Raw genomic sequence first — 17729 nt, 5'->3', positions numbered from 1 at the left:
AATCTAGATTTTCCTATCAGGAAAATTCTCTGTGCAAGCAGCCTACCAATACTTGGAACGAGGGGTGTGCTGGGGCCAGTTCAAGCTGGCTCGGGAGAGCTGATTGTTAAATTTTCAGTGTGAGCATTTATACCGGTGAAACCAGCAAATGCTAGAAATCATAGCTTGATTTACTGTTTTGTTGATTGTTTAGACTTAAGAAAGTGATGGATAAATGTTAATAATTTGGATTAAACTTAAAGTGTTTCCTGCATACAATTTTCTTTTTGGTAGGGAGAGCCAGATGTTAAAACATTTACCATCACGCTAGGGCCTGGAACACACTCTCATCTTCACTTTTCAGAATTCTTCTCTTCCTTTAATGTTGACCTTCTCTTAGGATGAAGGCTTCCCTCATGCTACCTTTTCCCTCCCTTGGCTCCTACCAGCTCACTTAGGTCTCAAATTTTCCTAGACCACTTTTTCTGGATCTTTTTTTTCCCTTTTGTCACACTCTACTTTGTTTTCTTGTACATGAAGTACCTTCACCACCACCACCCCTTTTTTTTCTTTCTTTCTTTTTTTTTTGTCTCTAGAAAAATGCTGTTTGTTATGTAGGATTATTCTCTGGGAAGAGATGGAGAGAATAATAAGGGAAACTATGGTGACCAAAATACATCAAAAAATTTTATTTTTAAAAATAAGTTTAATGGAAGAATTACAGGACAAATGCATAGCCACAACCCAGGTCACAATCCAATGTTTTCTGCACTTCACCATCAAGTCCAGAGTATCATCCTGAGGGGGGACTTCCCAGATGAAGGTCTCTGGATGCCTGGATTCTAGTCCCAACTCAGCTACTAACTCTATAGCTCTTGGCAAGTCTTTTACCCTCATTTTATAGACAGGAAGGTGCACACTGCATATATCTAGGGTCGGATAAATACAAAGGATGGTATAGATGCTAAGAAATAGAAACCATCATCCGTGCCCTCAAGCTAGCTAGGGAGAGGAGATCCCCAGGAAAACATAACCAGGTTGTCCATTCTAAGACCTCAGGAAGTAGAACAATGAATGCTCTAGGAAGCTCTGAGAAGGGAGAGAGCCACTCCTACTCCTTGAAGTCAAGGTCAAGCTACTCATAGAATTACACCTGGAAAGGACCTTGTTGCGCTGTTTTACAGTTATGTCTAACTCTTTATGCCCCATTTGAGGTTTTCTTAGCAGAGATAACTGGAGAGGTTTGCCATTTCTTTTTCCAGCTCATTTTACAGATGAGGAAACTGAGGCCAACAGGATTAAGTGACTTGCCCAAAGTCACACAGCTAATAAGTATCTGAGGCCAGATTTGAACTTGGGAAGATAAGTTTTCCTGACTCCACTGTGCCACCTAGTTGCCAATCCCCCCAAAGGACCCAGGAAACCATCAAATCCAGCCCCCTCATTTTATAAATGACAAAACCAAGGACTACAGAGGTAAAGGGACTTGATTAGGGAGGATCTTATCCCTTATTATACCATACTGCCTTTCTATTCAAGCTTCTTGAAATCAGTAACTATATCTCTATCAACAAAGAATCTTAAAAATACTTATTAAGCAGCTATTATGTATAAGTGGAAACAAAGGCAAAACACAGCCCCAATTCTGTAGTTTATAATCCAGTTATCTTTTTCATCTTTATCTTTCTCCTCCCTCCCCAGTGCCTAGAGCACTGCCTTACACATAGGAGGCATTCCATAAATACTTGTTGAAAGAAGGCTTGCCTGTCAAATGAAGGCTTTGGACTAGATCATCACTAAGATGCTTTCCATCTCAAAGGACCATAATCTTATTAATTACTGTGGACTAGACTAATTGGTCTTTATGGAAAACATAGGATGTGAGCTGGGTCTTGAAGAATGGGAGGATTTGCAAAGGTAGATAGGAGGGAAGAAAAGAGGGTCCCAGAAACGAAAGTATCCAGGGATGAAGCTAGGAAAGTACCAAGAGTATTAGGAGCATAAGAAGGAGACTGGCCCAGCTTGAACATAAGAGCCCAATCTGGAGAAACTGATTGGAGCCAGATTGTGAAGGGATTTGAGCTGCTAGAGTCTTTGGACTGGATTCTATAAGCTGTGGGAAGTTGACCCTGCAGGGAAGCACATGAAACATATCTGGACAGGCCAAGTTAAAAACTCTTAGTTCAGGGACAGTTCTGGATGTCTTTCTATGCTCACCCCCAGGTAGGCCCCACACCACCAGGGTTCTCAGCTTGGTAGTGTGGACACTTCCCCAGGTTAGATTTACTGAGGAACTCAAGTTCAGGGCTTTCTTTACCTCACCCAGAGCCCAGGATGAAAATAATCTCCCTACAGAGACTTATTTCAGCGAAGAGGGCCATCTCCAGTTGTCCTGATCTGTATCTTGCCACTGAACCTGGATGGCTGTGGAGGAGAAAATGGGGCTGGTGATCTTGCACAGCCTTCCCTCGCTTAAATCCAATTCAGGTGCATGCCATGGCATCAACTCCCTGATGTCTTGGTACTTTTTGAGAATGAAGGACAAACAACAACCTCTATAAGTAGTAGAAGCTGCTCCACTGGGGACCCAACTAGAACTTGCCAATTGGGCAACAGAGCTAGCTTTCTCTCCTCTCTCTCCTCTCTCTCCCTCTCTCCCTCTCTCTCTCTCTCTCTCTCTCTCTCTCTCTCTCTCTCTCTCTCTCCCTCCTTTCCTTCTTTCTTTCCTTTCTTCTTTCCCTCCCCTTCGCTCAGTCCACTTAGGGTATCAAACCTTTACCTGCAGCTTGTTCTGCCCAAAGGAATGTAAATTTTGACAGCAGAAACCTAGAAAGATATCTTGGGGCTTATGGGCTAGATTTCTTTCTTAAGGACCAGGCCTTAAACTCAAATCACTCTGGCTCTCATAGATTGGCCAACTATAGGTCCCAAGGCCAAGCTCCACTTGGTCATTGTTTGGGTCTTGAATGCCTCAGAATGAATGTAAATAGCAACTGTTTCTCTTTTGGTCAGAAACCCTGAGGGTCTTCCCCTCCCAGATTGATTTTTTTTTTTTGACTAGGTAAAGAGGTCTCCGCCTCATTTCTGACCTAGCCTTAATCACTGATTGGGTGTTGCCTCAGTCAAAGTGAGACCTGTTAAAGACCTTCGCTTAAAAAGCCAAGGTGTCCCACTGCATCCCAGGCCATCTCCAGTCGTCTTGATCCATATCTTGCCTCTGAGCCCAGATGGCTCCAGAGGAAAAAGTGAGGGTGGTGGCTTTGCACAGCCCTGCCTCACTTAAATCCAATTCAGTCGCATATCATGGCATCACTTCCCTGAAGTCATGGTCCTCTTTGACAAACAACAACAATTTCAGAGACTGACATCAGGTAACAATAACCTAAGATCACTTTCCCAACATGAACTAGGAATGTAATTGAGATTAAAATAGATTAGAGTTTCTGATTTTTTGCACCCAAAGAGTACTGGATTTGGAGTCAGAGAAACTGGATTCAAATTCTACTGCATTTGTTTATTAGCTAAGCAATCTTGGTCAAGTTACTTTGCCTCTCTGGGCTTCTTCTTCTGTATCCTTCATCTGTAAATGAAGGGATTAGACTAGATGGTCTCTAAGATCTTAAATGTATGCTCCTTTGCTGCCTTTAGTTTCCCTAAAAGGTCTTGATATGACAGTGGCCTACAGTTCCTTCCACATCCTGGCACTAGGGGTGCCGCGCCCCCAGGATCTGAAAAATCTGCGTAAAAATTTTTGTCCTTCCCTTTGTACCAGAGAAGAAGTCTGAATTATTATGGTATTAAAGGATAAAATACGTTGATATTATATAATACTATACATATTTTTATGCATTTCTGAGTTTCCAAACTTTTTCTGTGTTATCTGCTGGCCTTTGCATGTCGTCTGTGGCTTCTACAAAACTCCCCAAAAATTACTATTTAATTTCATATGCCAACCTGAGATATATTGAAACCATGATGGGGAAAGTCTCGATGTGAAAGGGATAACTGTATATGTATTGGTGAGTTCAGCAAGGTGGGGTGGGAATGGGGAAAAGATAGGGGTGGTGACTGAGGATAGGAATTTGTTTAAAGAGAGAGAGAATAGCAGGAGCCACAGGTTTTGAAATACTCAACACTGGGATGATTTCTAAGATCCCTTCTTATTCAGAAATGCTATGATCTTAAAAGAGCTTGGTATGGGCAGTTAGGTGGTACAGTGGATAGAGCACTGGCCCTGGATTCGGGAGGACCTGAGTTCAAATCTGGCCTCAGACACAGAACACTTGCTAGCTGTGTGACCCTGGGCAAGTCACTTAACCCCATTGCCTAGCCCAAAAAAAGAAAAAAGAGCTTGATTGTGAGGGGAAAGAAGAGGCTAGAAGAGAAGATAAAAACAATCCTAGCTCCATTTGCATTCTAAGGAGCACCAGGGACAACTTTACTTGTGAGATTTTGAAACTCAGACTTTTCCTTTTTTTGTAAATTTTATGCCATGTGCTTCCCTGAAACTACTAGCAGTAAAAATTCTTAGAATACTTCTAAAAACCAATGGACTTGTTTCAGAGACAAAAGAAAAAAGGTAGATATTAGGTGTTATCTATCTATTCCAAAATAGACCTACTTCTGAAAATCATAGGATTTTTATAGATGGGAGGCATATTGACAATCATCTAGTTTAACTCCATCTTTTTCAGCCATTTCAGTTGTATTTGACTCTTTGTGACCCCTTGTGGAGTTTTCTTGGCAAGGAAGTGGTTTGCCATTTCCTTCTCCAGCACCTTTGACAGATGAGGAAACTAAGGCAAACAGGGTCAAGTGGTTTGCCCGGGGTCACATGGGAAGATGAGTCTTCCTGACTCCACGCCTGGCACTCTATCCACTGTGCCACCCAGCTGTCTAATGTCCTCTTTTGCTGATGTAGAAAATAGAGCCCAGAAAGGGGAGTGATTTGCCCAAAGTCACAGAGCTGGTTAGTGGAAGAACCAGGAGTAGAAGCTGAGAGTCAGGAGAGGCAAACAAAACAAAACAAAACAAAACAGAGGAGTAACAGAGAGTGGCCCCTAGAAAGAGAGCAGCCAAGTCAGTCCCTGGAGGCCAAAGACAAAGGAACAGAGGAACAAAGGACAAGTAAGTGACTGATGAGCTACTCGGAGAGGGTCTGAGCCAGCAGGCCGCCACCTGACTCCAAAAATGGGCTCTGGATGGTCCTTGAGACACACTAAATTGCAGAATTCCTACTTACAGGTTTGCCTGGTAAACCTTTAGAGGGGACAAGTTCCATTCTTGATTAGGGCCTCTCAATTAATGCAGTAAGTGATCTTCCTCCCCACCCCATTTTAATTTTCTAAATGGTAAAAATGCATGTATATGTATATGTATATATGTATACGCATACATACATACATACATACATATATACACACACTATTTAAAGCAAACTCCATCTCTGAAAAATCCAGAATTCAAAAAGATAAAAATTAAGTTCACTTTTTTTACCCCCAAAAATAAAGACTTTAGGATAGGATTCCTTTTAAGTTCCTCTAGTGCACTGAAAAGAAGGTTTGTTTTATACTTCGATTCAAGTGGAAAGCAATGGATTTGGAGTCAGAACACCGGGGTTCAAATCCTGGCTCAGCTATTTCCTGCCCCTAAAACTGGGGGGGAGGGGTTGGTGGATTAGATGATTTGTACAATCTGTTCCAGCTCTAAATCCTATAATTGCATGATCCAATTCAGTGTGTATTTATTGAAAGCCGACTACATGCTAGTGTGGAATTCCCAAATATTCAATTAATGCAGGACTTTCCAGGAATGTGCCTTTTGTATGAAAATGAGGGACAGCTGCATTTGTGGCTTCACATCAGATTGCAAATTAGAGTCCCGAGAACCTGAGACAGATGGGCTGCTGCTCATCTTTAGAAGGGGCCCTGGTCAGGGTTGTTGGCTTCAAATCAATGCTGTGGTGCTAAAGAATCTGGTCCTGTCACAGGATTTGGGAAGAAGGCCCTTGGAACTCCATTCCTACCAAATCCTGCCTCTGACTACCCATGTGATCTTGTCCAAGTCCCTAAACCTCTCTGGGACTCAGTTTCCCCTTATGCAAAATTAGGGTACAGGATTAGGTAAATTCTGAAGTCCTTTGCATTTTTAAGCCTATGATCCTATATAGCAGAAGTGACATTGACCTAGGAATCAGGAGACCTAGGATGGAGTCCCACTTCTGCTGCTAATTTGCTGTGTGGTCTTAGACAAGTAAGTTATTCCCCTCTCTGGGCCCAGAATTCCTTCTGGATAAAATAAGGGGCTTAGGCCAAAATGACCTGTAAGATCCCATGACTTTAAGGTTCAAAATGTGGTGGAGTCGAGAGAATGATGCTATTGACACTACAGGGAGAGGATTTCTAAGAATATCATTTCCTCATTGCTATAAGGTGGGTGTTCTTAGCCTTGCCCTTTGACACTCTGGTGAAGCCTGTAGACTCCTTCTCTGAATAAAGTTTTTAAATGTCTAAAGTATAGGATTACAAAGGAATCTATTTTGAAATAAAGAGGTAATTTTTTTCCCATCTAAAGTTAGCAACCCCTTATTGTAAGGGAAGGCAGAGCCATCCCTCAGCAACTCTGGCGTACTAACTGGTTACCAATAAAACCCCCCTCAACCCCTGTTCTCCAAGTTTCATGCTCTTCACCTCCTCAAATTAGATTGTATTTATTTATCTATTTTTTATGTCCTGTTATCTCTGGCTGCCCCTTGTTCAGAGAAGGTGCTTAATGAGTGTTTATGGAGCTCACTCTGAATTAACGTGGATCCAGTGATATACTGGATCTGAAGGGTGAGATCTCTGTTGCCCAATTCTCCTCACTTACCCCTAGTGACACCTCCCTTCCAGGAGGGTTCATCCTAGGTTAGAAGTAGGTCAGTCAAGCTGCATGCAAAACAAGGATTCATGGGGAGCAGGGACAGATGTTCAATTCTAGACATTTGCATGCCCTTCATTAGGCAGGCCCAGGGGCAGCACTCCAGACCCTACTTTGAATCAGTTTCTGGAAGGAAACTCTTCAAATCATTGACTAAGCAAGCTAAGTGAAGTCTCTGTGTCCTCTAGAGGCAGAGGAATGGGAAGGGTGATCCTCTTGGGCCCTGCTCACTTATGAGAAATCCAGGATAGAAAACAAGCTTCCTATAGGATGTAAGTTCCTCAAGGGCAGGGACTTTATCATTTATTCTAGGTATCCTCAGCACTGAGCCTGGCACATAGTAGACACTTATGAAATACTTGTATTGGGGGCTGCTGGGTGGCACAGTGGATAGAACACTGGCCCTGGAGTCAGGAGGACCTGAGTTCAAATCTAGCCTGAGACACTTGACACTTACTAGCTGTGTGATCCTGGGCAAGTCACTTCACCCTGATAAGAAGAAGGAGAAAGAGAAGAAGAAGAAGAAGAAGAAGAAGAAAGAAGAAGAGGGAAATGCTTGTATTGGATTGCTCCAAAGCCCTCCTAGCCACTCCTCATTCCCAGTCCTGCCCTTCCCTCCTTTTCACGGCCTCCTGAGATCCTGCCATAGATTTTATTGAATTTCTCTTAAAAGTACAGTACTGTGAAAGTTACTAGTATCCTTAAAAAGAAAACCAAATTAAACTCTCCCCTGTCTTCTTTCCTCTTCCTCACGCTGAAAGCTGCCTTTGAGTCTAAGTTAGGATAGGGAGGATGAGGGTCTGACATCAGCAGTCACTATCTTAATCTGGAATGCCCTTCAAATAACGCATAGGGAATAAGGAGGGAGGAAATCTGCAATGAATGGAAAACCCAGACATGGGAGCACTCTTACCCCTATCAAAGGTGAGAAAGCTGTGTCAGAGTCAGAATCCGAGGGGCTTAGCTGGCAGGAGTCACATGAAGACTTGGGGACAGCTGTTTGGCCTATTCCCAAACCCTGAAGGGCTCAGATCACACAGAGAACTCTACAACATTGTTCTCCCAGAGACTTGGGTAAAAACTCCAGATCTTTGTGTGGGACACAGTATGGAAACTGATATGAGACACCCAACCCCACAGGCTCCTCGGGAAAAGGTAAGGGAAAGGGAAAGGAACAGGATTTATTAAACATCTACTATATGCCAGGCATGCTAAGTGAATTACAAATATTATCTCATTTGATCCTTACAACAATGCTGTGAGGTAGGTGCTGTTATTATTCCCATTTTATAGTTGAGACAACTGAGGCAAAGAGAGGTTAAGTGGCTTGCCCAGAGTCACTCAGCTAGTGTCTGAAGTTGGATTTGGACTCAGGTCTTCCTGAATCTAGGTCCAGAGCTCTATCCCCTGTGCCAACTAGCTGCCTTGGTCAGCTATCTCCTTTGAGTGAAAACAGAATTCATTATTTTTTTTTGGGGGAGTCACTTAACCAGTGACTTGCTCAAGGTCACACCACTAGTAAGTGTCTGAGGCCACATTTGAACTCAGGTCCTCCTGACTCCAGGACCAGTAGGCTACCCACTGCTGCCCTAGTAGAATTCTTGATTAATGATAATGATAACCACACTAATATATTTACATAGCTTTTTAAAATTTATAAAGTGCTCTCTTTACAAACAGTCCAGTGAGGTTGACAGTACCATTATGATTAATCCTATTTTTCAAATGAACTTGAAGCACAAATGACTTTCCCAAAGTAAAACAGAGAATAAATGCTGAAATTGGGATCCAGACCCAGTTCTTCTGACTCCTGGTTCAGCACTCTTATTACTATACTGTATTCCCTTTTAAAAAAAATTTATTTTTTTAAATTAGCAAAAATCCGCCTTCTTTTCCTCTCATCTCCAATTCCCCCCAATTGAAAAAGGAAGAAAAACAAAACTCTTGCTCTAAATATTTATAGTAAAAGCAAAAAAAAACCCCAAAACCCCAAACATAATTGCTGTTATCTCCCCTCCCCCCAAATCTCATTTTTGCACTCATTTGGCTTTGAGTCTTTCACCTCTCAGTAAGGAGGTGGGTACCCACCACATTCCTTTTTAAGCCGGGTAAGCAACAGAGGAAAAATCCGTGGCCTGAGTCAAGGGCCAAGATCCCTCATCACTGCTTCCTTCCTTCCCTTCCACTCCCCCAGGACTAAGTTTAGGAGTTGTCTATTTTCACTTCCCCAGTTCTCCTCATCCCCACCCCCACCCCATCTCCTAGATCCTAATCCCCTGAACAAACTCCCTCAGCTACTACAGAGATAAAATAACAGAAGTAAATGACAGACCAATGCAGATTTCTTCTGCCCAGTCAACAAGCATTTATTAAGTGCTTACTATGTACCAGGTCCTGTGCTAAGAGCTGGAGAGACACAAAAACCCAGTCCCAACAGTAAAGGGGCTTACATTCTAGAGGGGGCTATCTAGGCAGCTACACAGACCACCTTCAAGGTCTATTTGACAAAGGTGCCAGGACTCCCGAGTCCTATCCTCAGCCCTGCCACCTGGGTAAGTCTCTTTTTCTGCCTCGGGTCTGGGAGTCGTGGAACTGGCCAAACTCAGGCACCATCTCCATCTCACAAGTAGCAGTTGGTGAAGAAAAGTGACAGGCAGTCTTAAAGGGAAGGGCAGGGACAGATGCAAGAAACAAGAGCTGGAATGGCATCATTACCACTCCAGCTGTTTGTGGTTCTTTATGAGTTTCCTACAGACTCCACTTAAGAAATCCTATTCCTGGAAAGTTAGAGAGAGGAGGAAGAAGAGGAGGAGGAGGAAGCCCAGCAATGAGTCATGAGGCTGGAGCCTCATGGAGCCAGGGTGACTGCTGGAGCATGTCTCTATGACCCTTTCCTCCTACCTTCATGTCTCATTCTGGCTGGCTAATAGATCCAGGCTCCGAGTGATCAAATACTCTGATCCACCTAGTATTCACTAGGTACCACATGCAAAGGCACTGTGTCAGGCAATGTGTGGGTTGGTGAATTCTATTGGCATTCCCTAACTCTTCAGGATCTTTAAAAACTAGCTAATAGTTTTAGCTAACAGTAGTATGTAACAAATACTAACTGAACAGTGGCAGTCTGGAGAACTGAATTCTGTTCCCAGCTCTACCATGAATTTGCTGTGTGGGCTTGGGCATGTTGCTTTCCTTCTCTGGGCCTGGCAACTCTGACATTCTAGGAGCGGGTGATTCCACAAATGGCTCAGACAATGAAGACTCTGAGAGCTAAGAGGATGAATCATCAGTGTGGGCTGGGGCAGTCAGGGAAGGTTTGCTGGAGGTGGTCCTGGGACCAAATCCCCAGCTAGGATTCTAAAAAGCAGGGAGATAGGGGTGGGGTGGGATAGGTAAACAGGCAGAACGAGGGCACCAAGAGGTCCCTAGGCAGAATTTGCAGGCTCTTCGGCTCTTGTTTCCTTTTTTTTTGGTGAGGCAATTGGGGTTAAGTGACTTGTCCAGAGTCACACAGCTAGTGTCATGTGTCTGAGGACAGATTTGAACTCAGGTCCTCCTTACTCCAAGGCTTGGAGCTCTATCTACTGTGCCACCTAGCTGCCCTCCTGTTTCTCTTTCTTCCTTGACCTTTTTCATTTTTAAAGGAACAAACACAGCTTCCCTACCTCCTACTTCCTCCTCCCTCCCCCTACTAAATCTTATCCTATTGGGCAAATAGACTCCAGGGTCATGTTAATCCTATATTTATTTGTATGCCTAATTCATTCTCTCCTCACCACCAGAATGAAAGCTCTATCAGGACAGGGTTGTTTCTTGTATTTGTAAGCGGAGCACCTAGGATAGTACCTTGAACGTAGTAGGCGCTTAATATTTCTCAGCAGGATGGAATGGAGCAGATGCTGGTTAACTGAATATTCAGAGAAGACAGAATTGCCTTCAGGACAGGGTGGGGGTGGGGTTGGGTGTGGAGAAAGAGTTGGGGACAAAGACAGTGACCTTCTGAGCCCAAATGACCCCAGAGCTACAGGCTGGAGGGAAGCCTCTAATCGGATCCTGGGGAGTTAGGTAGGGACAGAGGCTTAATTCTGTCGTTGTAACCCAGAATAATCCCAGTGACCTCAGTCCCGTTTATCCCAGGTCCTATTCTAATCCACAGCCCCTGCCAGCCAGGGGGCAGCCACAGCCTACCCAGTGGAGGGTGGCAAGAGGAAGGAAGGGATGCAGCTAGTAATTGACCATAATGAAGTCCTTCCTTGGTAATTAGCAGGTGAGAAGGACAAGAGGTTGAAAAGCTCCAGCCCTTTCCGGAGGGACTCCTGAGTAATCAGTGATTAGCTCACTCAAAAGCAAAAGCAGAGAGGATGGATTAGTCCAAGGACAGAGGGAGCTTTAGAGGGCATGGGGAGTCTTAAGGGGGTGGTCTCAGAAGAATATAAAGGAAAGATTGGTTGGGCTAGGAGGGGACCATGGGCTTATGTGACCAGAAGGGAAGAGAGATGATCATAGATGGGTAAGAGATAGTATGGAAAGGAGGAAACCACAGAGGGGCTATGGAGTGTGTATATGGGGAGCGGTTGGGGGGTGGGGTTGGAGGGAGTCAACCTACCTTTCCTGGAAAATATAGAATCATAGAACTGAAAGGGGCCTTAGAGTTCTTCTAGTCAAGAGAGTTCTTGACCTTGTTGGGGTAAGATCCCTTTGGAAGTCTGGAGAAGCTTATGGACCCCTTCTTAGAATCACATTTTTAGATGCATACAATAAAATACATAAGATTCCAAGGGAAACCAAAGATACTGAAATAGTTATTAAAATAATAAAATTTCCAAGTTCACTCTGCCCCCCCCCCAATCTATCCATAGATTCCCTCAGGGATCTGTGGACCTCAGGTTAAGACCCCGTGATCTAGTTCAACCCTCTTATTTTAAAGATGGACTAAGAGGTCCTAAGGAATGGTTTGCTCAAGGTCACATGGACAGTTAAGGTACTGAAACAAGATTTGAACCCTGGTTGTGAGACTTGAAACCTAGGGCTCTTTGGCCAGCATTATGTAAATTGGCTACAAAAACAACAAGGAATTATATAATACATGTACTGCAGAGCGGGGAGCTGGGGGGAGGAAGGGGGTGACATGTTGAGTATGTATGTGCAAAGCTCCAGGCAAACCACAGAACACCTCCAGGAAACAGGAGCACAAACAAAAGTCTCCTTCACACCCCCAGAAAGAAAGTCACAGGTCAACCTCTCTGCTGGTGCCAACCTGGTCTTGGCTGAGAAGATTAGCTTAGTTCCACCTATAAAAATGCACCTCCAGAGGCCCAACAAGAACCGAATCCTAGACCAAGTACTCTTCGAGGTTTTCTTTAATCCTTTATTACAGGAGGCTATGAACTTAAAAATATATTTTTTAATAATTGTATTTCAATATAATTGGTTTCTTTTGTAATCCTATGTACTTCATTTGTTGAAAAACTTTATTTTGAAGGGTCCATGGGCTTTATTAAACTGCCAGAGGTGTCCACAACACAAAAAAATGGTTTCGAACCCCAACTCTAATAAGATGTAGGAGAAAGAGCAAAAAACTTTTGTTCCATCCCGGAATCTGCTTGCTACTTGCTGGCTGTGCAACCCTCCGAAAGTCTTATGAGCCTCCGTTTCCTAATCTACAAAAGCTAGAAGCCAGGTGATACAGTGGATGGAATGTTGCATTTAGAGTTGAGAAGACCTGAATTCAAATCCTGTTCGATACTGGGCAAGTCATTTTACTTTTCAGTTCCAGTGTACTTATCTGTAAAATGAGGATAATTATAGCACCTACCACACAGATTATTGTGATGATCAGAAGAGATCACCTATATGAAGTGCTCTATAAACCTGAAATTACTATATAAATGCTAGCCATTATTATTGTTGCTGTTAATATTATCATAGTAATATCTGTACTAGGTTGACGTGGGACCAAAATGAGAGAGCATGTGTAAAATATTATCTGAACATTAAGAACAATAATGATAGATATACACTGCAGAGATTATGGGGTGGTGGCCTCCTCTCTACTGCACTCAGCCAAATGGCTCTGGGGTACAAGCCAATTAGAGAGGTATTAAGGAAACCTACAGTGGGGGCGGGACTAAGTCTGGCATAAAGGAGAGAACACTGGCCCTGGAATTAGAGCTTTTGGGCTCAAATCCCCCTTCTGATATTTTATGGCTGTGTCACCTTAGGCAAGTCACTTAACCTCAGTGGGTCTCAGTTCCCTCATCTATAAATTAAGGAGGTTGGATTTGATGACCTCTGAGGTCCCTTCCAGCCCTACAGCCATTAGCCTATAATGCTTATGCTATCTCTGGGTCCTGGGCATCCATCTACCAGACACAAGTTAACCAGGAATCAGACCCATACTCTGGACTCTCTAAAGATACTCAAGGCTGCTTCTCCGTCTCAAAGTCAGGGTAGAGTGGGTGGTCACCCACCAGGCGGCTGACATGCATACAGTATAGCTCTATTGAGCAAGGAGGAGGGTGATGATGGAAGGGATGGAGAGGACTCTGGTGAGCACAACTTCCCTTTCCGGTCTTCAGGAAGTAAGGGAGCAGCCTGACTTAAAAGGAAGAATCACAACTAAGAACACAAGAGCTTAAAGAGTGCTTTATGATCACAAAGTGCTTTCCCATCCATTATCTCATTTTATCCTTACCACAGCCCTATGAGGTAGACAGGGAAGGTATTATTCACATTAACCCCATTTTACAGATGAGGAAATTGAGATGCAGGGATGTTGAAGGATTTGCCCAAGGTCACACTGCTAGTAAAGGGTGGGGAGTCATGACTCACACCTGGAATCTTCTGACTCCAAACACAGTGCTCCTTCCACAAGACTCATTAGGACAGGAGATCTTACCTAGAGTTAAGGGGTCGAATGGGCATACCAGGGATAGTTAGGCAACTATGCCCATAAGAGAGGATTCTAATATTAAGAATATTTTAAGGGGGGTTAAGAGAGTGAGGACTTCCCCAATCCATTCCAAGCTCCTAGCACCTTCTCCCCAAATTGATTTTTCCACCACATCTCTATTACCACTGTCTCCCAATAGGCCAAACACCATCACCCCAGGTTCCAGGGGCAATATCACAGACAGAGGGTTGAGGGGTCTAGTCTCTAGCTATTTGTGTGATCTTGAGAGAGTTGCTTCATCTCTCTCAGCATCAGTTTCCCCTGGTGTCTAACAAGACAGGAAAAAAGAGCTGAGAAAAGCTTGAGCAAACAATGCTGGAAATAATCTTTAGATAGGAGTGGTAGAAATAAAATCCCATTTGTATAATTTCTAGTCCTTTTCAAAGTACTTCCAAGTCAATTGTGAGAATGTATGATTCTTCTAATTCTGGAAGATTGTCAGAATAGATATTAGCCCCATTTGAGGTGAGAAAATTGAGTAAAGCGCAGAGCCAGTCAACAGCAGCCAGTACTAGAATCTAGGACTCGACTCCTAGTCCATTCTTTTCATACTTGGGCTTTAATATACACAATCCTTCCCCCCAACCCCCCATGCCATACATACCCACCCACCCCAATTCCTGTTTGACAGGGTGGAGGGCCAGCTGCCACACCCACCAGTACCCAGCACCTCCAACTCAGTCAGCACATAGGAAACCCTGGAGAACCAACTACCCAATGCACGCTTTATTTTCCACCCCTACTTGTGCTGGGATGAGCCCGGGCTGAGTCAGCTGTGTGCCTGGGCCCTGCCCTGGGGAGAGGGAGCTGCCCTGATGATCTCCTGGCCCTGCCCAAACCTAGGAAGGATACCAGCCACCTCTTGCATCCAGGGTTCCCTCTTCCACAGGGTTCCACTTCCCTCACTAGGTTCTAAGTGTTAGGGAAGACTGAGGCAGAAATGTGTCCTTCTTTTTCCTCCTCTGCAGTTGCTACCTTTGGCTAATCTCTATCGGCCTACCTATGCCTTCTGCTTTGCCCAGCTCAGAGCTCAGAGAGCTTAGATGAGGATACGGAAAGAAAAAAAAAAGTTTCATACCCATTTCCTTCCCAATCCCACTGAATTAAGAGCCAAGAAGGTCCTGCAAGCTCTGCCTGGCACATGAACACACAGGGTGTATCAGGACAGACCTTGGGCTCTACCTCCCCCAAACACATAGCTTCAGATCATAGGATTTAAAGGGACAAGGGAACTCAGAGGTGATCTGGTGGAATTCCCTCCTGATACATATGAGGAAACTGAGTCCTGGGAAGTCATGTGACTTGCTCAAGGTCAGGAAAATGGTAAAGCAGTCCCACTCCATCATCTTACAGATGAGGGATGCTCATTTTGAGTTCATCCTCATAATGGCTGCCCCATCCCTTCCTCACCAGCCCTCTTTGCTCATTGACTGCATAAACTGCAAAGATCTGGGGTATGTTTTACATTTGCAGAGTTTGTTTCTGTATTTCACATGGTGGGGGAGGGGGCGGGGAGGTTGTGCTTGTAAATACCTCAATGTCAGGGGCCAGGTCCACGTAACTTTTCTCTCTATTTAAACTATCATAGATTCCTCAGGTCTTCCGACCCCACCACTAGTGCAAACTCTACTGCCACTGACATAAACTAGTAGTAAATAAAGGATCCCTGAAGCAGGAGACTAGAACCAGCCAGTGTGCAGTGAGTGCAGGGGCCCCAAGTGGGGTTCTTTCAGCTTGCCCTTGCTATATTTCCAGGGACACAAGCTCATCTGTGACTGGCCCACAACCAAACTTTCTTCCCCTCCACTTTCCATTTCCCCCAAATTAGAGGAAGTGCAAATTGCAGTGAGATGGATTGATAAGGTGACACACAGCCCAAACCCTGGGACTTGGCTGAACTGTCCGCTAATTTCTTCCTTTTTAGATGGCTGTCCATTCTGACCTTGCTAAGCAGGGAGTGAAGCAGGGGGGTGAAGTGGAAAGGGTCAGAGGACCTGGGTGACCTTGGATAAGTTACTAAAACTTCCTGGGCCTCAGTTTTCTCATTTGTAGAGTGAGGGGGTGGACTACATGGCCTTAGAGCTCTAAATCTATGATCTTATGACCACTTTTCCCACCTTCCCAGATCCTACAAATTTCCTCTCTTGATCCAAGCCCCTTTGTTTCCAAGAGAGTCCCTTCGGACCATTAGAGAAATCCAGACCCCAGAATGACTCTAAATGGGGATGGAAGTGGGGGGAAAGTAAGTATTAATAAGTGAAAATGTGAGTCATTTCTTCCTATGCACTGGCACCAAGGGCAGTCAACTCCCACCTCTATTGACTTTTTCCACTGATAGAAAACCCAAACATGCCAAAGTGGGAGGGGCAGCATGAATAGAGAGAGTGGCTCTGGTGACCCTGGAACAGCTGGCTCCCCTGTGGCTCCTCTGACCAACCTGGACCTAATGTAGCAACAGCAGGGCAAATGGCAAGGTCAGGGCCTTGAAGTGAGGGGTAATGGCAAGGCAGGGGTGTCAAGAGAATTCTTCGGTACTCTCTTTGATTGAGTTGGAACTTTAGAGATCATTTAGTAAAAGGCTTTTTTTTTTTTAAAAAACAGATGACAGAACTGAGGCTGGGAGAGGGAAAGTGATTCAGAAAAAAAAAAAACGCTTCCAAATCAGAAAGACAAAGGGGGTGGGGAGGTTAGGAGGTTCCACTGACCGGCCCTGCTACAAAACCTCTGACTGTGAGAACTAAAAAAAAAGTTACTTAACCAACATAGGGGAAGAATTAAACACTCCAGAAAGAGGACTGTGGGGATCTCAAGCAGGGGAGTGGGAAGGAAGTCCTGCGTTGGGATCCTTTGGGATCCCCTCCATGCACACACCGATATACACACACACACCCCTCAGGATTCTAACAGCACCTCCTTCTCAGAGCCCAGCCCAGTAATCAGTCCTCTAGCTCTCCTCCCCCTTCCCCAGCAGTTTCTCTCTCTCCCTAATTCACAGGTTCTAACGCGTCCCTTTCCTGTCCACCCTCTTCTCCGAGTCTCACGTCTCCCCTACAGCGCACCGAGCCTATGGAGAGAGCCTCAGACTCGCGCTCTCTGGGCACATGCGCCTCTCAGATCTCTGCAGGGAGAATGGCAGCGAAGACACTGGGCCAAGTCCTTCAGCGGGGGCTTTCGAGGGACCCTTTAATTCCCTGGCCCCACCCACTGGCAGAGCTCTCCCCTTTCCGGCCCCAACTCCAGAACCGACTCACCAAAGTTTCTGGTCCCCTCTACGGGGACCTCCTGGGTGAAGATCCAGGGGGGGTTGGTGGCATATAAGGAGGTGGTCGTGGGAGTCGTATGTTTCTTCCCAAAGAGTTTGCTGAAGGTCCCTTGCACCGACTGGTTCTTCTTCATCTTGCCTTCTGTCTGTGTTGGGGTGCGGAGGACTCCCTCCTCCTCTGCGCTGGGGCTCCGCTGAGTTTGGATGGACTCTGCCCCGACCTGTCCCCGCGGGGAAGATTCTAAGAAGCCATGCCCCCGTCCCTGGTCCTTACCCCGTCACAGGCTGCAACGGGATACAGGTGTTGTGGGCTCCGCAGCACTTCTGGAAATGAGAGGCACCTGGACAGGTAGAAGGGCTGGTTGCTGTTACCTGGCCCCGCCCAGCCGCCGCGCCACAGCAGCCGCCCCACCGCCCAACTCCCCGGGTCACATTCCTGCCTGCCTGCCTCCTGCCTACAACAAGCCATTGTTCTGCTGGCCTAGCTCTCAGGTAGTCTGGGGATCTCTGCCTAGCAAACCTTCTCTCGATGGCCATCTAGGACCTCCCTGGCAAGTCTTTGAAAGACCCACTGAGTTCATGTTCTGTCATGTTCCCTGATTTCTCCCACTGCCCCGA

At 45.1% G+C, this 17729-nt stretch overlaps 1 protein-coding gene across 1 annotated transcript in view; it reads right to left on the bottom strand.

Annotated features, from left to right (window-relative positions):
- Positions 1-17454, bottom strand: part of CUNH6orf132 (chromosome unknown C6orf132 homolog) — a 46252-nt gene extending 28798 nt beyond the window's left edge. The window contains exon 1 of the mRNA XM_027838428.1: positions 17101-17454. Within this exon, the coding sequence (XP_027694229.1) occupies positions 17101-17245 (145 nt within the window). The 5' untranslated portion in view covers positions 17246-17454. The remainder of the gene's footprint in view (positions 1-17100) is intronic.
- Positions 17455-17729: the final 275 nt, after the last annotated feature.

The sequence above is a fragment of the Vombatus ursinus genome, unplaced genomic scaffold (genome assembly GCF_900497805.2).
Source record: "Vombatus ursinus unplaced genomic scaffold, bare-nosed wombat genome assembly UNPS02014826.1, whole genome shotgun sequence".
NCBI lineage: Eukaryota > Metazoa > Chordata > Mammalia > Diprotodontia > Vombatidae > Vombatus > Vombatus ursinus.
This window is presented reverse-complemented; position numbering and strand designations above follow the sequence as displayed.